The following is a 24,739-nucleotide window of genomic DNA, read 5'->3' on the forward strand; positions in this document are numbered from 1 at the left end:
ATGGATGGATAGAGGCGGATGGAAGGAGAGACGGACGGACTGACGGATGATGGAGAGACAGATGGATAGAAGGATGAAGAGATGGATCAATCGATCAACTGATACATAGGTAAGTGGGTGAAGGATGGATAAATAAAGTAGATAAGTAGATGAATGGAAGGATGGATGCATAAATGGATAGATGGATCATTGATAGATAAGACTGTTAGGTAAGTGGATGGATGGATGGATAGATAAGGCAGTCAGGCGGTCAGGATGGATGGATGGATAGATAGATAGATAGATAGATAGATAGATAGATAGATAGATAGATAGATAGATAGATAGATAGATAGATAGATAGATAATAGACAGAGCAAGCAGCATTTTATGTTGTACGCTATACACGCCTCGTTGTATACCTGGGGTGTTGTTATAGCTTTGACCAGGTGTCAAAGCAGCCCATGTAGGGCTGATATTTTCCCTAGTGTCACCCATATGGTGTCATCTTAATCAACTTAAATCTCATATTTGAAAACAAACAAAACAGAAAGACGGAAGAGACCCAGGCCTTCTGCAGATGAGTTTCGATAGCTTTCGTGTGAGCTTTGAGGCACAGTGGCTGGTTTTGGTTTTTTTAACAGTGTGTTTGTCTGTATTGGGCAGAGTCTCTTTTATGTAACCAGGAAGCAAATCATCAGATCGTGACGGTTCTGGAATTTGCCAGAATAGAAAGCAGAATAGATAGCACAAGGAAGGGTGTGTGTGTGTGTGTGTGTGTTACATTTTGTAGTATCTCGTGTGTGAGTGTGTTCTTAACCTACATGCACAATACCAGGCTTATACACATAGCTACAGGTACAACCACAGGTAGTCCTCGATTTAGGACCGTTTGCTTAAGGAGTGTTTGAAGCGATGATAGTACTGGAAAAATGTGACTTGTGACAGGTCCGTACAGTCGGACGTCGGACTGTCACAGCTTCCGCCCAATTCTTGTGAACCATAATTCGGATGCTTGGCAACCGTGGCACGTTTATGACGGATGCAGCTTCCTGCAGTTACGTGACTGCCATTTGCAATCTGCACCACAAGCCAACAAGCAAATTCCTGCAAGTGAAAATATATCTCAACTATCAGTTGGACTTTCCTCAACAGGTTCGTTGGTTGCAAACCCGGCAACGACTGTCGTGTCCCACTCCTCCTCTGACGGCCGGGTCTGGGAAGTCTGTATCAAGCGTGGCCACGAAGCCTCTGCAGCTTTGCCAAATTCCTGTCAGAGTCCTCAGGGCAGGCAGGAATCCAAGGTGTGACTTCAGCAAAGCAGATGAGACTTTGCCTGACTCAAGGAATGCCAGAAAGCAAATCCTTTATATAGGCCATGGGGTGTGGCTCCATGACTCAGCACTTATCCAGGCCTGCCCCTCCCTTCCTTTTGCTGACGTCGCCTCTCCATTCTCCAGAAGCGGGGATCCGTCCACTTTTCGTCTTCCTCCTCAGCTGCCGGCAATTCTAGCTCGTGGCTGGTTTCATGCTCACATGCTATAGGAGGGAGGTTTGTTTGCTCAGTCTGTCCGGGCATGGTGCCAGGGCTGGGGGCTGGAGGCATGCCAGGCCATTCTTCTTCACTATCAGTCTCTGGCTGAGATAGCAGGAGATGGGCCGTAATAGCTCAGGCTGTTAAGAAGCCTGTTATTAGAACACAGCAGCCTGCAATTACTGCAGGTTCAAGCCCGGCCCGAGGTTGACTCAGCCTTCCATCCTTTATAAGGTAGGTAAAATGAGGACCCAGATTGTTGGGGGGGGGCAATAAGTTGACTTTGTAAATATACAAATAGAATGAGACTATTGCCTTATACACTGTAAGCCGCCCTGAGTCTTCGGAGAAGGGCGGGATATAAATGTAAATTTAAAAAAAATGGGAGGGGCCCGGCTGCGGAGAGGAGGGTGGGCGAGGCACAACAACGGCATTCAGACAGGATGTTGTAAACCAACCCAGGTTCCTGTTTCGAGGTTTATTGTGATTTACAGAATAACACAATTGAAAGGGACCTTGGAGGTCTTCTAGTCCAACCCCCTCCTCGAGCAGGAGACCCTGTACCGTTCCAAACAAATGGTTGTCCAATCTCTTCTTAAAAACCTGTTGAAGCAGCCACAACTTCTGGAGGCAAGTTGTTCCACTGATTAATTGTTCTGTCAGGAAATTTCTCCTTCTTTTTAAGTTGGTTCTCTCCTTGATTAGTTCCCATCCATTGTTTCTTGTCTTGCCTTCTGGTGCTTTGGAATATAAGTTGGCCCCCCTCTTCTTTGTGGCAGCCCCCGTGACTGCTATCTTGTCACCCCTGGTCCTTCTTTTCACTAGACCAGTGATGGTTAATCTTTTTGGGGCGGAGTGCCCAAACGCACACACATTTACCCAGAGCCCCAAAATGCAATGTGAGCACCCCACTGCGCATGCACCTCGCCCCCCCGCTCCTTGTTTTGGCTTCCTGGTTGGTGGAGGAGGCTTTCGAGGCCCAAAATGGAGCATGGGGGGGGGCTCGCGCGGTGCCTCTGCACCCCGTTTTGGCTTATAGGTTGGTACAGGAGGCCTTCTAGGCCCAAAATGGGGTGCGGCGAGGGTGCATGCTCACGCGAACCCCCAAAGTGCAATGTGAGCGCCCCGTGCATGTGTGTGCTTGTCTCCCGCATGTGCCCCTCCCCGGCGCATGCATGCACAGCAGAGACCCAAAGACCAGCTGGCCGGCATGAGGCACATGCGCATGCACAGTGGACCTGGGCTCAGGCGACAGCTGGTTTGCCAGGTGACATGGCTCCACGTGGCATAGGTTCGCAAATATGGCACTAGACTAAACCTACCCAGTTCCTGCAACTGTTCTTCATATATTTTAGCCTCCAGTCCCCTAAACATCTTTGTTGCTCTTCTCTGCACTCTTTCTAGACTCTCAACATCTTTTCTATAATATAGTGGCCAAAACTGAATGCAATATTCCAAGTGTGGCCTTACTAAGGCTTTATAAAGCAGTATTAATGCTTCGTGTGAGCTTGATTCTATCCCTCTATTAATGCAACCTAGGATTGTGTTGGCAGGCTCATATTTAAGTGATTGTCCAGTAGAATTCCAAGATCCTTCTCCCAGTCGCTACTATTGAGCCAGACTTCAGCTAATCAATCCCTATATAACTAGACACAAGAACACTTTTTTCCCGAAGACCATCATTCTACTAAACAAATAATTCCCTCAACTTACGGGACCATCTGCTGCCTCCGAATGCCTCCCACCGGCCCGTGCGCTCTCACAGGGACGGACTCCTCAGGGTGCCGTCAGCTAGGCAGTGCCGACTGGCGACGCCCAGGGGAAGGGCCTTTTCTGTGGGGGCTCCCACCCTCTGGAACGAGCTTCCCCCAGGACTTCGTCAACTTCATGACCTTCGGACCTTCCGCCGCGAGCTTAAGACACATCTATTTATCTGCGCAGGACTGGACTAGATTTTTAAATTTTAATTGTTTAAATTTTAGATTTGGTTTTAAATTGGGTTTTATTATTTATATGTCTATTTTAAATATTTGGCCTATTTAATAAGTTTTTTAGATTAATGTTTTACTTTGTATATTTATGTTGTTTTTATATGGCTGTACACCGCCCTGAGTCCCTAGGGAGATAGGGCGGTATAAAAGTATGAATAAATAAATAAATAAAATAACACTGTCAAACTATTTACTAAATCTGCACTACTATTAATCTTCCCATCGTTTTCATCACCCATCTCTTTCCACTTATGACTGTATGACTGTAACTTTTTGTTGCTATCATTAAGGGTTAAATTGTACCCTATGACCATCATTTGTGTTGTAAATGTTGTACCTTTGATGAAGGTATTTTTTCTTTCTTTTATGTACACTGAGAGCCTCTGCACCAAGACAAATTCCTTGTGTGTCCAATCACACTTGGCCAATAAATTCCATTCTATTCTATTCTATTCTATTCACTACTATTAATCTTCCCATCATTTTCATCACCCATCTCTTTCCACTTATGACTGTATGACTGTAACTTTTTGTTGCTATCATTAAGGGTTAAATTGCAACCTATGACCATCATTTGTGTTGTAAATGTTGTACCTTTGATGAAGGTATTTTTTTTCTTTTTCTTTTATGTACACTGAGAGCATATGCACCAAAACAAATTCCTTGTGTGTCCAATCACACTTGGCCAATAAATTCTATTCTATTTTATTCTGTTCTACATTACAAATGTTGCAAAGCCAGAAAATGGGGGATTCAGGAAATAGGTTAAAAGCAGCAGTCACCAACTGGTGGTCCATGGACCACTGGTGGTCCGTGAGAAAATTTTGGTGGTCCACAGAAAAATTATTTGCATTTTTATATTGCACTAAATCGGGAGTCCTCAAACTATGGCTCCTGGGCCAGATACGTGCAATGAACATTTGTGTTGCTGTAGAGAATCTCCCCCTTTGCGGTCATTTTGTGTGGGTCGGAGGGGGGCAGAAATTCCGACTTGGGGTCTGCTTCAGCCTCCTGGTGTGGGGCTTTGGGTGAAGGCTGGAGGGAAGTACCGCTGGTGGCAAAGAGCCGGAGGGCCTTGTTCCAGTGGGACTGCATCATGGCCTGGAACTGGCTGACCATCTCAGCCCACTGAGCTTCCAGGCGCCAGTACCTGGCCTTGCACTCCTGCAGGTCTTCCCTCTGCTTGGAAAGCCTATGCTCCTAGTCCTCAGTGAGGTGCTTCTGCTGAGCCTCCTTCTCGGTCAGATCTAATTGAAACTGAGCTGTTTTGCCAACTCTTTCTCATGGTGGCTGCTTAGCTCCAACAACTGCTTCCTGTTGGGGCCCTAAGGAGATAGATAGATAGATAGATAGATAGATAGATAGATAGATAGATAGATAGATAGATAGATAGATAGGGATATAGATATATATCAGATGTTTCATTACCCCACATCATCAGTGCTAGAAGGGAATGGGGATGACTCTCTTTTTTATATTCATGTGGCTTTCCCTGACAATGTTGATGGGAATGTTTTGGAGGTTCTTTGATTAGGCTGTTGTTCAATGTGTTACTTTTTTTTTGTCTGAGTTGGTAGTTCTTTGATTGGGAGTGTTGTTTACTTCTTGATTCTTAGTCTAATCTTAATCTTAGTGTTAATATCTATTTAAGATGTTTTGGTCTTTTTGTTTCCTCTTTGGCTTTTCGATTGTCTCTTCTGAATGGGGTGTAGCTGTTGTTTATTTTTATATGCCTGTCGATGGCCGATTTGTCTGCGTGCCAGGCTTCCAGGAATTCTCTAGCGTTCTTGATGTAGAATGCTCACCGTTTCCAAGTTGATAGTAAGGTGAAGCCTATCCACGTGTTATGCCATTAAGGCGTTTCCATCATGACTTCTGACTGTTAGATGCGCTGTGCTGATCTTCTGCCTGTGTTCTGTCTCCTTCCCCACTTCGGATTAACGAGCTGGCCTTCAGCCAGTGGATTCACAGCTCTTATCAGTCCTGGCAGAGAAATCGCAGCTGCCTGCCAAAGTTCAAACAAATGACTCACGTAGCAAGACTTTCAGCTCTTTTTGAAACGGTTCAGCTAAACATTTGCTTCCCGTGGAGTGAGAGCAGTCCCAAAGCTCCTTATATATCCTTCCCTTTGATGACGCCACCTCTCTAATCTTCTGAAGCGCGGGTCAAGCCAAGCTTGATTATTATTATCAGCTGGGTCTGAAGGCGTAGCCTGGGGAAGGGAGGAATCAGGGGATGACGGCCTCATTACATCCTCCGACTGGTCTGGTTCTGGCTCCTGGAGCCGGGCCAAAAGAATCAGTGCTCCTGAGGTAAGCCTTACTGGCCCTTCCCCCTCACTCTCTAAGTCACTTTCGGGCATGGGGCCAGGTTTGGGGGCTGGAGTCACAACAGCCTGTTTGTCAAACATCTAGATCAGTGATGGCTAACCTTTTTGTCATCATGTGCCAAAAGCGGGGGGGGGAGCAAGGGGGGGTCGCACGCAGGTGTGCCCACACCATCAAATGAGCCCCCCCCATGCATGTGTGTGCAACACACACATACACACACGCTTTTGGCACGCGATGGCACGGTGGGCCCAGTAGGCCCGTTTTTCGCTCTCCCCAGTTGGGAAACGGGCTGTTTCCGGCCTCCGGAGGGCCTCCGCGGGAGTGGGGAAGGCCGTTTTCACCCTCCCCAGGCTCCTAGAAAGGCTCTGGAGCCTGGGGAGAGTGAAAAACGGCCCTTCCCCACTCCTCCGGAGGCCCTCCGGAGGCCGGAAACAGCCCGTTTCCTGACTTCCAGTGGGCCCAGAAGGCCCGAAAATCAGCTGGCTGGTGCACACATGCATCACCAAAGCTTAGCTCGTGAGCCCACCGATATGGCTCCACATGCCACCTGTGGCACACGTGCCATAGGTTCGCCATCACGGATCTAGGTTTAAATAGATTTTTTTGGGTAGTTTTTCGCTGTAATTTCTTGTTATGGATGCCAAGACAGTTTTTCAACTTTGTCCCAAAAGGAGGCAACTGGATTTTCGTGTTTTTTCCTTGAAGACATTTCGTTTCTCATCCATTGACCAGCTGTCTGCAAGGAATATAAATCCATCCATTCCCCATCATCCTTGTTGTGTCTCGTCTGCTTTCACCGCACTTTCACTTATCTGCTTCCGAACGCTGAGGAATGTCCTAGTATGCCTCCCGGCCCCAGCCCTGGCTCCATGCCCAGACAGGCTGAAGAGGAGGAAGCACCTCCCGGCCCCAGCCCTGGCTCCATGCCCAGGCAAACGGAGCAACTAGACCCCTCCCCCTCCCCCACAGCATGTGAGCCTGAGGAAGGTCAATTACCAACAGCTGCAGACTGGAGTGACCCTCGCTTCAGAAGACTTGAAAGGCGGCGGCAACAGAAGGAAGGGAGGGGCACGCCTGGATAAGTGCTGAGTCATGGAGCCACACCCCATGGCCTATATAAAGGATCTGCTTTCTGGCATTCTCTGAGTCAGGCAAAGTCGAACATATCTTGCTGAAGTCACTTTCTGTCTCCTGCCTGCCTTGAGAACTTTGCTAGGACTTTGGCAGAGCTGCAGAGGCACGCCTGATTCGGATTTCCCTGACCCGGCCATCAGTGGAGGAGTGGGACACGACAATCCTGTCATAGCTGAAGAAGCTTTTTGGAATGACAGCCATGACCTAGGTCAGAGGTCACCAACTTTTCGGACCTCAGGGACTACTAAATTCATAATTTTAAATCCCAAGGACCACTAATACGAATTTTTTAAAAAGATAAATAGTATTTAGTGCACTATAAAAATGCAAATAATTTTTCTGCGGACCACCAAAATTTTCTCACGGACCACCAGTGGTCCACGGACCACCAGTTGGTGACCGTTGACCTAGGTGACTGAAAAACTCCATAGACTTTTTCAACCTTAGCAATTTTAACATGTTTCACGCCTGGAATCCTGCATCCAGTTTTGGTCACCGCAATATAAGAAAGATATAGAGACTCAAGAAGGAGTGCAGAGAAGAGCAACAAAGATAATTAGGGGGCTGGAGGCTAAAATATATGAAGACTGGTTGGAGGAATTGGGTATGTCTAGTCCAGGGGTCTGCAAACTTGGCTCTTTTAAGACTTGTGGCTGGCTGAGGAACTCTGCGAGTTGAAGTCCACAAGTCTTAAAAGAGCCAAGTTCGCAGACCCCTGGTCTAGTCAAAAGAAAAAGGGCAGTGGTGGGATTCACTGGTTGTAATAACCAGTTCACATGCCCTCTGGAGGGCGAAAATGAGACTGTTTCTGGACTCTGGTAGGCCCATTTTTGCCCTCCCCAGGCTCTGTGTTGTGTCTGCGCCCCCCGAGCTGGCCCTGCTGCAAGAAAGTGACTTGGACAGTGAGGGGGAAGGGCCGTCAGGACTTACCTCGGGAGCACCGGCTTCCCTGGCTCAGCTCCAGGAGCCAGAAACAGGCCAGGTGGAAGAGATAATGAGGCCTCCATCCTGACTCTTCCCCACCCAGGCCACGCCTGCAGACCCAGCTGACGGCAATCAGGCTTGGTTTCATAGGCAGGAGAGGCGGGAACAACAGAAGGAAGGGAGGGGCAGGCCTGGATAAGTGCTGAGTCATGGAGCCACACCCCATGCCATATATAAAGGATCTGCTTTCTGGCAGTCTCTGAGTCAGGCAAAGTTGAACATATCTTGCTGAAGTCACTTTCTGTCTCCTGCCTGCCTTGAGAACTTTGCTAGGACTTTGGCAGAGCTGCAGAGGCACGCCTGATTCGGATTTCCCTGACCCGGCCATCAGTGGAGGAGTGGGACACGACAATCCTGTCATAGCTGAAGAAGCTTTTTGGAATGACAGCCATAACCTAGGTCAGGGGTCACCAACTTTTCGGACCTCAGGGACCACTAAATTCATAATTTTAAATCCCAAGGACCACTAATATGAATTTTTTAAAAAGATAAATAGTATTTAGTGCACTATAAAAATTCAAATAATTTTTCTGCGGACCACCAAAATTTTCTCACAGACCACCAGTGGTCCACGGACCACCAATTGGTGACCCCTGACCTAGGTGACTGAAAACCTCCATAGACTTTTTCAACCTTAGCAATTTTAACATGTTTCACGCCTGGAATCCTGCATCCAGTTTTGGTCACCGCAATATAAGAAAGATATAGAGACTCAAGAAGGAGTGCAGAGAAGAGCAACAAAGATAATTAGGGGGCTGGAGGCTAAAATATATGAAGACTGGTTGGAGGAATTGGGTATGTCTAGTCAGGGTCTGCAAACTTGGCTCTTTTAAGACTTGTGGCTGGCTGAGGAACTCTGCGAGTTGAAGTCCACAAGTCTTAAAAGAGCCAAGTTTGCAGACCCCTGGTCTAGTCAAAAGAAAAAGGGCAGTGGTGGGATTCACTGGTTGTAAGAACCAGTTCACATGCCCTCTGGAGGCCGAAAATGAGACTGTTTCTGGACTTCTGGTAGGCCCATTTTTTGCCCTCCCCAGGCTCTGTGTTGTGTCTGCGCCCCCCGAGCTGGGCCTGATGCCAGAAAGTGACTTGGACAGTGAGGGGAAAGGGCTGTCAGGACTTACCTCGGGAGCACCGTCTTCCCTGGCTCAGCTCCAGGAGCCAGAAACAGGCCAGGTGGAAGAGATAACGAGGCCTCCATCCCCTGACTCTTCCCCCACCCAGGCCACGCCTGCAGACCCAGCTGACGGCAATCAGGCTTGGTTTCATAGGCAGGAGAGGCGGGAACAACAGAAGCAAGGGTGGGGCAGGCCTAGGAAGTGCTGAGTCATGGAGCCACACCCCAAAGGATATAAAAGGCAGCGAGAGCTGCTGTGTCTCTTTGTAACAGGCAAATCCACAGATTAAGAGCTGAAGTTTGTTTCTGAGTGACTCACCAGCGTCGTGGAAGATAACGGAGGCTCTTGGCAGACGCTGGCTATTCTGCTGCCAGAGCTGATAGTGACGGCTAATTAAGCCATCATTCGGACGGAGGCAAGGGAGGACAGAACACTCTGGAGGCTTTCCCAGAGCCTCCACGATGATGAAAACAGCTTCCCCCGGGAACCGGAGGCCCTCTGGAGGCCGGAAACAGGCCCGTTTCTGGACTTCCGGTACTTCAGGTAGGCCCATTTCCCCCCCTCCCAGAGTCTCCACGTGTGCCCTGCACTTACCTGGCATCCAAAACGGGCCGCGTGGAGACTCCTGGGAGGGGAGGGGAGGGTTGGGCAGAGTCAGCCAGTCCTTAGAACAACCAGTTTGACGAACCAGATTAAAATTAACATCCGGTTCACCTGAACCGGTCCCAACCGGCTGACTCCCACCCCTGAGTAAGGGTGACATGATAGCAGTCTTCCAGTATATGAGGGGCTGCCACAAAGAAGAGGGGGAACAACTTATTTTCCAAGGCACAAAAGGAAAGACAAGAAACAATGGGTGGAAACTGATCAAGGAGAGAAGCAACTTAGAACCAAGGAGAAATTTCCTGACAGTGAGAACAATTAATCAGTGGAACAACTTGCCTCCAGAAGTTGTGAATGCTCCAACACTGGAGGTTTTTAAGAAGAGACTGGACAGCTACCTGTGTGAAATGATAGGTTCTCCTGCTTGAGCAGCGGGCTGGACTAGAAGACCTCCAAGGTCCCTTCCAACTCTCTTATTCTATTCTATTCTATTCTATTCTATTCTATTCTATTCTATTCTATTCTATTCTATTCTATTCTATTCTATTCTATTCTATTTCTCTTCTCTTCTTATTTCTCTTCTCTTCTATTTCTCTATTTCTATTTCTATTCTATTCTATTCTATTCTATTTCTCTTCTCTTCTATTTCTCTATTTCTATTCTATTCTATTCTATTCTATTTCTCTTCTCTTCTCTCTTTTTTTTTTTTTGTTTACATTTATATCCCGCCCTTCTCCGAAGACTCAGGGCGGCTTACAGTGTGTAAGGCAATAGTCTCATTCTATTTGTATATTTACAAAGTCAACTTATTGCCCCCCCAACAATCTGGGTCCTCATTTTACCTACCTTATAAAGGATGGAAGGCTGAGTCAACCTTGGGCCTGGTGGGGCTTGAACCTGCAGTAATTGCAGGCAGCTGTGTTTAATAACAGGCTTCTTGCAGCCTGAGCCACACCGCGGCCCATCTTCTATTTCTCTATTTCTATTTCTATTCTATTCTATTCTATTCTATTCTATTCTATTCTATTCTATTCTATTCTATTCTATTCTATTCTATTTCTCTTCTCTTCTCTTCTCTTCTCTTCTATTTCTCTATTTCTATTCTATTCTATTCTATTCTATTCTATTCTATTTTTCTTCTCTTCTCTTTTATTTCTATTCTATTTTTCTTCTCTTCTCTTCTCTTCTTATTTCTTTTCTATTCTATTCTATTCTATTCTATTCTATTTCTCTATTTCTATTCTATTCTATTCTATTCTATTCTATTCTATTCTATTCTATTCTATTCTATTTCTCTTCTCTTCTCTTCTTATTTCTTTTCTATTCTATTCTATTCTATTCTATTCTATTCTATTCTATTCTATTCTATCATAATGTTCCCACTCACGTTCCTCTCAACCGTCCCTTTTTTCAGTGCTGTGGTAATTTTGAACAATCATTAAATGAACTGATGTAAGTCAAGGATTATCTGTATTATACAAGTATGTGACCCCCGTGGTCACATGATCAACTTGGCATGTATTAATGACAGTTGCAGGATCCCGAGGTCATGTGATCGCCGTTTGCCACCAGTATATATCTTACAGTTGTTAAGTGAATCAATGCAACAGGGACTTATGACAATTTTTCACACTTACAACGGTTGCAGCATCCCCACGATCAAAATTCAGACGCTTGGCAATTGACTCATATTTATGACAGTCGCAGCGTCTCGGGGTTTTGCGACCTTCTGACCAGCCAAGTCAATGGGGAAGTCAGATTCATTTAACAACCGTGTGACTCACTTAATGACTGTGATGATTGATTTAATAACTGAGGTGAGAAAAGTCGTAAAATGGGGCAAAAATTCACTTAACAAGTGAATTCACTTAGCAAACAGAAATTTTGGGCTCAATCGTGGTCGTAAGTCGAGGACTGACGGTACAGAAGCATTTATGAAAAAAATACCTTCTTCTTTACTTGGTCAAATTTTCAGCCAGCTGGGACTCAAATTTGTGATTTCTTCCCAGCTAGAGTTCCCAGCCCCTCTCAGGGAAATAAAATACCATCCCAAATTGCCCCATCCCAAAAATTCCTCCCAACAGAGGAAAACTATTTATGGCAATGAACATTACAAACTCTTAAAACATTAAAACGGGAATGTAAAATATACCCAGGACATCTAAAAATATTAGAGCAGCGAAGTAAAACATACGTTGCTGAAAAAGAAAAAGACAGGAAAAAAAGCAACAAGGAGCAGCAATTAAAGCTCACACCTGCTAAATGCCAGCTATAAATACTTTTCCAAAGAATTTTGGAAAAAGTGAAATTTTAAGGCCTGTTTTGAAAATAACAGAGGCCTGGCTGGAATCCGGTGGAGTTTTTTAAGGGCCGGGCTGTAATTATAGCAAAATCCCCTACTCCCAATCTAATCTTTTAATTTAACGACTGAAGTGATTCAATTTTTTTTCAGTCTTGTTGTAACTTCAAACAGTCACTAAATGAATGGTTGTATGTAAAGGACTAACTGTACCTTGCTTCAAAACTTGCTATTGCAATTTGCCACTCTGGATTTAGAGAAGTCGGACTCATATTTATGACGATGGCAGTATCCCGGGGTCCACGCAATCCCCTTTTGCGACCTTCTGACAAGCAAAGCCCACGGGGGCGGGGGAGGAAGCCCGATTCACTTAACAACCGGGTTACCCACTTAGCAACTGGCGTGATTCCCTTAACAAATGCGGCAAGGAAGATCGTGAGATGGGGCAAAACTCAATTTTAATGACTGTCTTAATGCTTAGCTGCAGAACTTTGAATTGCGATAGTAAACCGAGGACTACTTCTACGGCTGGTGTGGGCCCTTGACACCTGTGAGAGAAGAAGTTGTGTTTTTCAGACTGGTGGTGTGAAGGAATTTAGAGAAGATGTGATGGAAGATATGAATGAGTCACTGAGGAGAGAAAAGAGATTATTACACCATCTATTGACTGAAGCAAGCATGAAAAAAACACGCCTCAAAATCACCCCGTCCTGTTTTCCCTTCGCATAACGGGACAAAGAGACGAGTTTTTATTTCAGATGCTAAGGATGGTATTTCCTAACTTAAGCAAGTTCAAGATGTATGGGCTTCAATTCCCAATTGAGCTGGCTGGGGAATTCTGGGAGTTGAAGTCCACATACCTTCCAGATGGTGATGCTGAGAAACACTGCTAGAAATGGTCATAATTTTATATCTCTCCTATTATAATTCTCATTCTAAGAATCCTATTATAATTCTCTTTTTTTTTTGCGGGGTGGGGGGGAGATTGGATGATTTTTGAGGGAGTTTACTTTTCAAACTTTAGGGCGCAGAGTGTCTTTATATTTCATTTGATCTGTCTGGGAATTGGTTTATTGCAGGAATTCAGTAAGGAGAATTATCACTTAATTGAAAACTGACAATTTTTTTAAATGAAAAACAAATACCATACTAGGTTTCTTGGATGTTGTGGGTTGCAATTGGCCGCTCTGGATTTAGAGAAGTTGTTTTCTGCCGCTTCCTTAGGTCTTCTTCCTGTTACCAGTTTCCAGATGCCTGGATCTCCTGGTGGTGTTCCATCCGGGAATCTATTTCAGCCTGAGAGAAATACTTAAAAAGGTTTCTTGGATGTTGTGGGTTGTAAATGGCCACTCTGGATTTAGAGAAGTTGTTTTCTGCTGCTTCCTTAGGTTTTCTTCCTGTTACCAGTTTCCAGGTGCCTGGATCTCCTGGTGGTGTCCCATCCGGGAATCTATTTTATTTACCTAAAATAACTCACCCTGGCCAATACCTAATCAGACTGTGCGAGTAATTGATCAGCTTTGCCCATCCTGATGTCCATAGACCTTTGGGCCTTCAGTTTTCCTCCCCATCACCTGGACACTGGGCAAGAGTGATGGATGTTATACAGGTAGCCCTCGATTATGACCATACGTTTACTGACCATTTGAAGTTACTACTGTTGTGTCCACGGGGACGCCGAAGGAGTGCAGAGCGTGCTGACGCGACGTGATCTGATTGGGTTACTTCTGTATCCCTTCGGCGGGAAAATTAAGGCTTGCTATCGGTTGTTGCTTTTGACAGCTCAGTATACAAGAGCTGTCCTTGGTTCTGTGGTTGTTGTTACTCCGTTGTGGAGTTGCCTTGTTGTTAATAAACGGGTTATGTTATCAACGTCTGTCGTGTCCCACCCCCACTCCGATGAATGAGTCAAGGAAGTCCGTAAACAAACTTGGCAACGAAGCCTCTGCAGCTTGCCAAGTTCCTTCGAGGTTTCTCAGGGCAGGCAGGAGTCCAAGTTGTGACTTCAGCGATAGGGTCCGGTATCAGCAAACTCGATAAGACTTTGCTTGACTCAAGGTTGGAATGCCAAAAGCAGGTCCTTTATATAGGCTGTGGGGTGGCTGAGGGACTCTGGGAGTTGAAGTCCACAATTCTTAAAGGGACCAAGTTTGGACACCCCTGCTCTAGAGCCTTCGAAGGCTGCCATAGTGAGGGCACACAATTTTCACACGCACCCCAGGCAATCCGAGGGTTGTTTGATTCGGTGTGTGTAAACGTTGCAACCCAACCAGACAAAAGCACTTGGCAAATTTGAAAAAAAAATATTGCAAAAATCAGAAAGTTAAAAAAATAAAAACACCAACCAAAACAAACGGAGAAGGGGATTTGCAAAACCGACGTTATCCTGGATCAAATCTGAGTCTGCGACCCCCTTCATTCACCCTTCCCCACCCCTCCCCATCACAGCCCCTTACCTCTCCAGAGAGAAAAGCTCCCCCCCTCCCCAAGAAAACCCAGTTGCCACGGCAACCCGCAAATGTCAGGCCCCGTGTGGTGCATAGCTGTTGCTAAGGTAACCGTTTCTCTTTTTGGGGTTTTGAAGACACAGAAAGTGAGACCTTCTTGAAGAGATGTGGGGTTTTTTTGGGGGTGGGGGAGGGAAGAAGCCCAGTAATTTTGAGGGAAAGAGGAAAGGATGGAACGGGCCCGAAGAAGCCATTTTGCCTCCAATCAGGGAGGTACATGCATTGCATCCAAGAAAGAAAGAAAGAGAGAGTGAGAGGGAGGGAGGGAGGGAGGGAGGGAGGGAAAGAAAGAAAGAAAGAAAGAAAGAAAGAAAGAAAGAATGAAAGAAAGAAAGAGGGGGGGAAGGAAGAAAGGGAAGAGAAATAAGGAAGGAAGGAAGGAAGGAAGGAGAGAGAGAAAGAAGGAAGGAAGGAAGAAGAGAGAAAGAGAGAGAGAGAGAGAAAGAGAGAGAGAGAGAGAGAAAGAAACAAACAAACAAATAGGAAAAGAGAGAGAGAAAGAAAGAGAAAGAAAGAGGAGAGAGAGAAAAGGAAGGAAGGAAGAAAGAAGAGAGAGAAAGAGAGAGAGAGGAAGGAAGGGGAGAGAGAAAGAGAGAGAAAGAAAGAGAGAAAAAGAAAGAGAGAAAGAAAGAGGAGAGAAAGAGAAGGAAGGAAGAAAGAAAGAAGAGAGAGGAAGGAAGAGAGAGGAAGGAAGGGGAGAGAGAAAGAAGGAAGGAAGGAGGAAGAGAGAGAAAGAGAAGAAAGAAAGAAAACGAAAGAGAGAAAGAAAGAGGAGAGAGAAAGAAGAGAGAAAGAGAAAGAGAGAGAGGAAGGAAGGGGAGAGAGAGAGAGAGAGAAAGAAAGAAAGAAAGAAAGAAAGAAAGAAAGAAAGAAAGAAAGAGAAAGAAAGAGAAAGAGAGAAAGAAAGACATAATTACCATTGGTTTCTCTTTAAAGAGCTCCCTCTTTCTCACTCATCCCATTTTGTCCCTGGGAAAAAAAATGCCTGGTTTCATTTTCTTTTGGGCACAATAGCCGAAAATGCCATCATTATTAAGGATGTCTATCCAGCTCATTAGATACCAGAGACATCCCAGGGACCAGCGTGCACAAATGCGTCGGTTTGTGTATGTCAAGAGTGCATAGTGGCACCCACAAACAGATGCCTGCGTCAAGCAAAACTAGGGAAAGCCTTAAAATGTCCAAACAGGCAGAGGCGGGATGCCTAAACTATTGCAAACGGATGGATGGATGGATGGATGGATGGATGGATGGATGGACGGATGGATGGACGGATGGATGGATTGCAAAGATTTGAAGGTGGCCTGATTCACTTAACTCTCTGCAGAAAAAACGCCATTACAGGTAATCCTCGATGGACGATTGCAACTGTTGCAATCATTTGTTAAGTGAATTTTGCCCCATTTTATGAGCCTCCTTGCCAAAGTTGTTAAGTGAATCGGCTATTAACAACTGAGCAACGGTCATAAATATGAGTCAGTTGCCCAGCACCTGAATTTTGATCGCGTGATCACGGGGATCCTGCAATGGTCGTAACGGTGAAAAATGTTATCGGTCACTTTTTTTCAATGCCGTTGTAACTTTGAACGGTCACTAAACGAGCTGTTGTAAGTCGTGGAGTATTAAGGATGTCTCCAAGGCAGGGGAGAAATGCTCCCGGTTCGGACCGGATCAGCCAATCCGGTAGCTATGGCGGCAGGTGGTTCAGAGAACCGGTAGCAAAAATCCCTGCCCTTCCTCCACCTATGCCCACCCAATTGCCCGCTTGCCTGCTTGCCACTTCTTTTAAAAAATACTTTTAAAAGTTAAAAAAAAGGGTCTGACGATCAGGCAACTCAGCTGTAATCGTCAGAGCCTTTCTTTTTACTTTTAAAAGCATTTTTTACAACCTAGTCAGCCAAATAGGTTGTAAAAAAATGCTTTTAAAAGGTTAAAAAAAAGGCTCTGACGATCGTGCGATCAGCAAAGCCTCTCTTTTTTTACTTTTAAAAGCATTTTTTGCAACCTATTCGGCCAAATAGGTTGTAAAAAAATGCTTTTAAAAGGTAACAAAAAGGCTCTGATGATCACAGCTGAGCTGCCTGACCATCAGAGCCTTTTTTTTTACTTTTAAAAGCATTTTTTTACAACCTATTCGGCCAAATAGGTTGTAAAAAATGCTTTTAAAAGGTAAAAAAAAAAGACCGCATGCCACAGCTGATCACACACACCCCACGTGCTGTTCTAATTACCCCATTCCTCCTTTTGACGTGCCCTGCGCACAGGCAGACCTCGCATTTGGTGCATGGTGCGCACTATGCGTGCGCGCGGACTACGCACAAGCGCAGCGATAGTAAACCGGTTCAGATTTCACCATTGTTCCAAGGGTTGTTGTCGTGTCCCACCCCCACTCCGACGAACGAGTCAAGGAAGTCCGTAACAAACTTGGCAACGAAGCCTCTGCAGCTTGCCAAGTTCCTTCGAGGTTTCTCAGGGCAGGCAGGAGTCCAAGTTGTGACTTCAGCGATAGGGTCCGGTATCAGCAAACTAGATAAGACTTTGCTTGACTCAAGGTTGGAATGCCAAAAGCAGGTCCTTTATATAGGCTGTGGGGTGTGGCTCCATGACTCAGCATTTATCCAGGCCTGCCCCACCCTTCCTTCTGCTGGCGTCACCTCTCAGATCTCCGGAAGCGAGGGTCCTCCTACAGTGAATTGTCTTCAGCTGGATCTGCTGTCAGCGTCTGGGAAAGGGAGGGGTCAAAGGGAGTAGGCCCGGGTAATTCTACCACCTGGCTGGCTTCCTGCTCTGAAGGCTGAGCCAAAGGATCACACGCTGTATGAGTGAGGTTTATCGGGCTTCTCCTTTCACTCCTTGAATCCTCTCCGGGGATGGGGCCAGGGCCGGGGGCTGGAGTCATGACAGGCCGTTCATCTTCATTATCAGACTCGGAGTCTGATAAAAGGCCCGGTTGAAGACGGGAGGGGCCCGGCTGAGGAGAGGAGGGAGGACGAGTCACAACAGTTGTATTATAATAACCCGAACCGCTGTTTCTCAATCTCTTTAAACTGCTTTAAGACGGGTGGACTTTAACTCCCAGAATTCTCCCAGCTGGAAGGCAACCATTTGTCTGAGCTGGCTGAGGAATTCTGGGAGTTGAAGTCCACAAGTCATAAAAGTTGCCAAGGTTGCCCCCCCCCCCACAAATTGTTTCTCTCCTTGGTTGTTTCCATCCATTGTTTCTTGACTTTTGATGCTTTGGAAAATAGTTTGACCCCTCCTCATCTTTGTAAGAAGAGACGTTCCAATATTCCAAGACCTTTGCAGCTGCTCAATCTAGTATTCGTCTGCGATATATTTCTTGACAGCTGGTTCCTTCACTGTTGTTGGTTGATCCTCAAAGACAGAAGCTCTCTAACCACTTCAACAGCTTCATTGTCAATTCCAAGGCTGGTTGCCGCTTGTGTTGTTGGTCACTCATCTTGCCTTTTTCCCTGCAACTTCTTGACTTTTAGCCCTACGGCTTTGAGATCGTTTGCATTTTCAACTCCCCAAGGAGAGGGGGGATCAACAAGGGTTGTGTTTGTCTGTAAAAAAACAGATATATGACAGATGGACAGAAGGGCTTGACTGTTCCTAGCACGTGGTCCGATTGCCCAATTTTAAAATTTAATATGCCCGAGATGATTCTGCCAGATTCCTGGATTGTACATGAATCCTAAATACCATTTTTCCGCCCTCCAGTAAAATGTTTGTTCCAAAGGAGGTGTACCGTTAAGTCACAACAAAATATCTTCTTTCCTTCCTTCCTTCCTTCCTTCTTTCTTTCCTTCCTTCCTTCCTTCTCTTTCCCCACTTCCCCTCCTCCTCCTTTCTTCTCCTCCTCCCTTCCTCCTCCCTCTTCCTATCCCTACCCTTTCCTTCCTTCCTTCCTTCCTTCCTTCCTTCCTTCCTTCCTTCCTTCCTACCTTCCTTCCTTTTCTTTCCCCGCTTCCCCTTTTCCTCCTTTCTTCTCCTCCTCCCTCCTCCCTCCCTCCTCCCTCCTCCTATCCCTACTCTTTTCTTCCTTCCTTCCTTCCTTCCTTCCTTCCTTCCTTCCTTCCTTCCTTCCTTCCTTTTCCTTCCCCGCTTCCCCTTTTCCTCCTTTCTTCTCCTCCTCCCTCCCTCCTCCCTCCTCCTATCCCTACCTTTTCTCCCTTCCTTCCTTCCTCCCTCCCTCCCTCCCTCTTAATTTAGTTTCATAAAAGGTGAAAGATAAGTGAAATCCAGATTCTATGGCAAGATACTTCACCCAGTTAAGGAAGATGTTCTTTTGCCAATGACCAGGCTAGCGAGCAAATCCAAAATTATCTAGCGGCTTCCTAAGAATTCTGGAAGGAATGATAAAGGCATAACATCTTATGGCTATTGCAAAAACACAGGATTGCATCTGCTAAACCCCATTCAAATCAAATCGTCCTTGGTAAAATCATAGACCAGCATACAAAACTCACCTTTCTTAGCGTGGAGTCAATTGCATGTGGAAGCTTAATTTTGGTGCCAGGATTTTAATGTTTATGGTTTTAACACAGATATATGTATCATGCTAAATCAATTGAATAAACAAGTCTGAAGTGGGTTTCCTGCCTATGCTGGAAGTTGGACTAGAAGACCTCCAAGGTCTCTTCCCACTCTAACCTTCTAAAAAGTAACAGAATAAAAGAGCTGGAAGGGGCTTTGGAGATCTTCTAGTCCAACCCCTTGCTGAAGCAGGATGCCCAGTTCACACAAATGGCTGTCCAGTCTCTTCATAAAAACTTCCAGTATTGGAGCACCCACAACTTCTGAAGACAAGTTGTTCCACTGATTAATTGTTCTCATAGTCAGCAAATTTCTCCTTATTTTAGCAGTGATTTTTCTCTCTGAGTTTATCATTTCGTTCCTGAACGTTTTATTACCAGGCTAGGTAATATCCTTATGGTGGTGGGATTCTACTGGTTCGGGAGAACCGGTAGCTTTGACGATCAGCTGGGAGCGAACCGGTTTGCTCCGATGATCAGATGGGCCCACCCACCCATCTGCGCTATTTTCCTACCTTTATCCAGTGGTGGGATTCAGCCAGTTCGCAGCTATTCGGGAGAACCGGTTGTTGGAACAAATCTTATTTTGTTTTTTTCCCACTTCAAAGGGCTAATCCTGTAAGGAACTGAAACATTCTGGTGTTGTTTCTAGCCTAATCTTTATCGCCCTGCTTACAGAAACTGCCTCTCTGGTTAACCCTTATTATATTGTAAGAGCTAAGGTGAAGCGCCCATTGACGTGAGTGACGTTGAGTAGGCCACGCCCACACGGTCACATGACCACTGACTACCCAGCTGGTCAGTACGGCAGAGAACAGGTTGCTAAATTATTTGAATCCCACCACTTCTTTATCCCCTCGGCTGATTCGCGCGGCAGAGCCAATTGCCGTGCGTATCAGCTGTGTTACCCCTCTGAAGAAACCCGGAAGTGAAGAGTTGTTCAAATTGCGCGCGCACGGTCAAAACGCGTGATCACCGAACCAGTTGTTAAGCCAGGAGGATCCCACCACTGCATCCTTAGCGGGACTTCGGTAGACGTGGCTTGCCCTCTCCCTCTTAGGCTTAGCGGAAGAGTTTTTAGCTGAGTTTTAGCTCGGAGAACAAAACTACTGCCAAAATCGAAACCCCGAGCTACAAGTATTTTTCTATTATTTCAAAAATGCCTCCCTATTTCTAGTTCGGATTTCTCCGTGATTAGTTTCCAGCCATTGCTTCTTGTTCTTCTTTCAGGTGCTTTTGCAGAATAGGTTGACCCCGGGACTGGGTTCTACTTACCTTTACTACTGGTTTGCAATGGGGCCGCTGTTGTGGCTCCCGCCCCCGAACCTGGCCCCATGTCCGAAAGTGCCTTGGAGCCGGGCCTGCTGCCAGAAAGTGACTTGGACAGTGAGGAGGAAAGGCCATCAGGACTTACCTCGGAAGCACCGGCCTCCCTGGCTCAGCTCCAGGAGCCAGAAGCAGGCCAAGCGAAAGAGATAACGAGGCCTCCTTCTCCTGACTCTTTCCCCCCCCCAGGCCACGCCTGCAGACCCAGCTGACAGCAATCAGGCTTGGCTCAATCCCAGGTTTCGTAGGCAGGAGAGAAGGGAACAACAGAAGCAGGGGAGGGGCAGGCCTAGCAAGTGCTGAGTCATGGAGCCAAACCCCACAGGATATAAAAGGCAGCAAGAGCTGGTGTGTCTCTTTGTATCAGGCAAATCCACCGATTGGCTAGAGCTGAAGGTTGTGACTCACCAGCGTCTTGGCAGCCAACGAGGGCTCTTGGCAGACGCTGACTCTTTTGCTGCCAGAGCTGATAAGAGCCGGCTAATTAAGCCATCGTTCGGACGGAGGCGAGGAGGACATAACAGTCTTGCGCTCATACACACTTTACTACCGGTTCGCAACGGAGCCTCCCACCGGTTTTATTACCGGTTCTTGCAAACCGATCCGAACCAGGGGCAGTCCACCTTGTTGACCCCCCCTCCCCTCTTCTTTGTGGCAGCTACAACAAATGGAGGGAACAAGACGAGAGGTGTGGAACGGAGTATCCTGCAATGGGGCAGTCTAGAACAGGGGTGGGCTTCAAAAATTTTAGCAAGGGGTTCTCTGCCCGGTTGCTGAGTGGGTGTGGCCATGGTGGGCGTGGCCTAGTTGGCCTCCTGCACCATGGTGGGGGGGAGCGTTTTTGCCCTCCCCGGGCTCTGGAGGCCCTCTTTTCCAGCCTTCCCGAACTTTCGGTGGGTCCTTTTTTCGTCCTCCCCATGCGCCCTGCATTAAAGGTAAAGATAACATATGTGCTAGTCGTTCCCGACTCTAGGGGGCGGTGCTCAGCTCCGTTTCAAAGCCAAAGAGCCAGCGCTGTCCGAAGACGTCTCCGTGGTCATGTGGCCGGCATGACTCAACACCAAAGGCGCACGGAACGCTGTTACCTTCCCACCAAAGGTGGCCCCTATTTTTCTACTTGCATTTTTTTACCTGCTTTCGAACTGCTAGGTTGGCAGAAGCTGGGACAAGTAACGGGAGCTCACCTCGAACTAGGGGTTCGAACTACTGAATGGCTGATCTTTTGATCGACAAGCTCAGCGTCTTAGCCACTAAGCCACCGCGTCCCTATTTACATGCGCCCTGCACTTATCTGTATCCAAAATGGGCCACGTGGGGACTCCGGAGAGGGGAGGGGAGGGGTGGGCGGTGCCAGCCAGGAGTGGGATTTGGGGGTTGCACAAAATCTTCGGTTTTCCCGAACCCCTGCGAACCCCCAGCGGCCCAACTCCTGGTCTAGAAGCCGGGAAGTATTCTGGAAATTCTGACCATAGCCTTTTCTTTCAGGTCCCAATTGCTGCTGCTATCCTCCTCACGAAAATCACTTGCTTAGCCTTTCTGTAGGGTTGCAAAATGCACAAAACCTAATCTAACCTTTGCTGTTTCTCTGCAGATGGCCCGACCGATCCAGGTGAAGCCTGCGGACAGCGAAAGCCGTGGAGGTAGTTGTCATCTCGCCTTATTTTTGTCGGATCAGTCTATTGGGGTGAGGGGGTGGGGGAATCTTCTGTCAGGTCTCCTAAGCTCTGATTTGCAAAGTTCAGGCAGCTACTGGGGCATGCAAGAGACTGAAATGTAATATAAAGCAGGAGTCTCCAACCTTGGCCACTTTAAGCCTGGCGGACTTCAACTCCCAGAATTCCACAGCCAGCCTTGCGTAACTTAAATTTGGGGTCTCCAACCTTGGCAACTTTAAGCCTGGAGGACTTCAACTCCCAGAATTCCACAGCCAGCTTGGAATGGGAGTTGGGAGTTGAAGTCCGCCGGCTTAAAATGGCCAAAGTTGGAGACCCCTGATTTAAGTTACACAAAGCTGGCTGTGGAATTCTGGGAGTTGAAGTCCACCAGGCTTAAAGTAGCCAAGATTGGAGACCCCTGATTTAAGTTACGCAAAGCTGGCTGTGGAATTCTGGGAGTTGAAGTCCGCCAGGCTTAAAGTGGCCAAGGTTGGAGACCCCCGATTTAAGTTACGCAAAGCTGGCTGTGGAATTCTGGGAGTTGAAGTCCGCCAGGCTTAAAGTTGCCAAGGTTGGAGACCCCTGATTTAAGTTACGCAAAGCTGGCTGTGGAATTCTGGGAGTTGAAGTCCGCCAGGCTTAAAGTGGCCAAGATTGGAGACCCCTGATTTAAGTTACGCAAAGCTGGCAGTGGAATTCTGGGAGTTGAAGTCCGCCAGGCTTAAAGTGGCCAAGGTTGGAGACCCCCGATTTAAGTTACCCAAAGCTGGCTGTGGAATTCTGGGAGTTGAAGTCCGCCAGGCTTAAAGTGGCCAAGGTTGAGACCCCGATTTAAGTTCATAAAGCGGGCTGTGGAATTCTGGAAGTTGAGGTCCTCCAGGCTTACAGTTGCCAAGGTTGGAGACCCCTGATTTAAGTTACGCAAAGCTGGCTGTGGAATTCTGGGAGTTGAAGTCCGCCAGGCTTAAAGTTGCCAAGGTTGGAGACCCCTGATTTAAGTTACGCAAAGCTGGCTGTGGAATTCTGGGAGTTGAAGTCCGCCAGGCTTAAAGTGGCCAAGGTTGGAGACCCCTGATTTAAGTTACGCAAAGCTGGCTGTGGAATTCTGGGAGTTGAAGTCCGCCAGGCTTAAAGTTGCCAAGGTTGGAGACCCCTGATTTAAGTTACGCAAAGCTGGCTGTGGAATTCTGGGAGTTGAAGTCCTCCAGGCTTAAAGTGGCCAAGGTTGGAGATCCCCGATTTAAGTTACGCAAAGCTGGCTGTGGAATTCTGGGAGTTGAAGTCCGCCAGGCTTAAAGTGGCCAAGGTTGGAGACCCCTGATTTAAGTTACGCAAAGCTGACTGTGGAATTCTGGGAGTTGAAGTCCGCCAGGCTTAAAGCGGCCAAGGTTGGAGACCCCCGGTTTAAGTTACGCAAAGCTGGCTGTGGAATTCTGGGAGTTGAAGTCCGCCAGGCTTAAAGTGGCCAAGGTTGGAGACCCCCGGTTTAAGTTACGCAAAGCTGGCTGTGGAATTCTGGAAGTTGAAGTCCTCCAGGCTTAAAGTTGCCAAGGTTGGAGACCCCCGATTTAAGTTACGCAAAGCTGGCTGTGGAATTCTGGGAGTTGAAGTCCGCCAGGCTTAAAGTTGCCAAGATTGGAGACCCCTGATTTAAGTTACGCAAAGCTGGCTGTGGAATTCTGGGAGTTGAAGTCCGCCAGGCTTAAAGTGGCCAAGGTTGGAGACCCCTGATTTAAGTTACGCAAAGCTGGCTGTGGAATTCTGGGAGTTGAAGTCCGCCAGGCTTAAAGTGGCCAGGGTTGGAGACCCCTGATTTAAGTTACGCAAAGCTGGCTGTGGAATTCTGGGAGTTGAAGTCCACTACGCTAAAAGTTGCCAAGGTTGGAGACCCCCGATTTCAGGTATGCAAAGCTGGCTGTGGAATTCTGGGAGTTGAAGTCCACCAGGCTAAAAGTTGCCAAGGTTGGAGACCCCCGATTTAAGTTACGCAAAGCTGGCTGTGGAATTCTGGGAGTTGAAGTCCACCAGGCTAAAAGTGGCCAAGGTTGGAGACCCCTGATTTCAGGTATGCAAAGCTGGCTGAGGAATTCTGGGAGTTGAAATCCGCCAGGCTTAAAGTGGCCAAAGTTGGAGACCCCTGATATAAAGTGAAAGAATTTGGGCCGGACCAAGATAGAAGGAATGGAAGCGGGCAGATTGGATCCAAACGGATCTCGAATTGAAATCTAGACATTGGCAGGAAGGGCAGAGAGAAAGAGGGACGATTCAGGCTAAGCCAAAATTGCTCAACAGTGAGCTGGGCAACACGTAAATAAATAAAATAAAATATAAATAGTCCTCGAGTTATGGCCACAGTTGGGCCCAAAATTGCTAAGCGAGACATTGGTTCAGTGAGTTTTGCCCCATTTTACGACCTTTCTGGCCACAGTTGTTAAGTGGATCACTGCCGTTGTGAAGTTAGTAACACGGTTGTTTTAAGTGAATCTGGCTTCTCCGTTGACTTGGCTTGTCAGAAGGTCGCAAAAAAGGGGATCGCATGTCCCTTGGGACACTGCAACCGTCATAAATGGGAGTCAGTTGCCAAGCATCCGAATTTTGATCATGTGACCAAGGAGATGCTGCGACGGTCATAAGTGTGAAAAAATGGTCATAAATCACTTTTTTCAGTGCTGTTGTAACTTTGAACGGTCACTAAGGAATTGCTCTAAGTCAAGGATTTCAGTAAAGTAAAGTAAAGTAATAAA

At 46.8% G+C, this 24,739-nt stretch overlaps 1 protein-coding gene across 1 annotated transcript in view; it reads left to right on the plus strand.

Moving 5' to 3' along the window:
• The window catches only part of CELF5 (CUGBP Elav-like family member 5), a 113,446-nt gene that overhangs the window by 56,824 nt on the left and 31,883 nt on the right, over positions 1 to 24,739 (plus strand). Inside the window, exon 3 of the mRNA XM_058163574.1 lies at positions 21,932 to 21,983. Coding sequence (XP_058019557.1) covers positions 21,932 to 21,983 — 52 coding nt within the window. The remainder of the gene's footprint in view (positions 1 to 21,931; positions 21,984 to 24,739) is intronic.

Source organism: Ahaetulla prasina, chromosome 1 (assembly GCF_028640845.1).
Source record: "Ahaetulla prasina isolate Xishuangbanna chromosome 1, ASM2864084v1, whole genome shotgun sequence".
Lineage (NCBI taxonomy): Eukaryota > Metazoa > Chordata > Lepidosauria > Squamata > Colubridae > Ahaetulla > Ahaetulla prasina.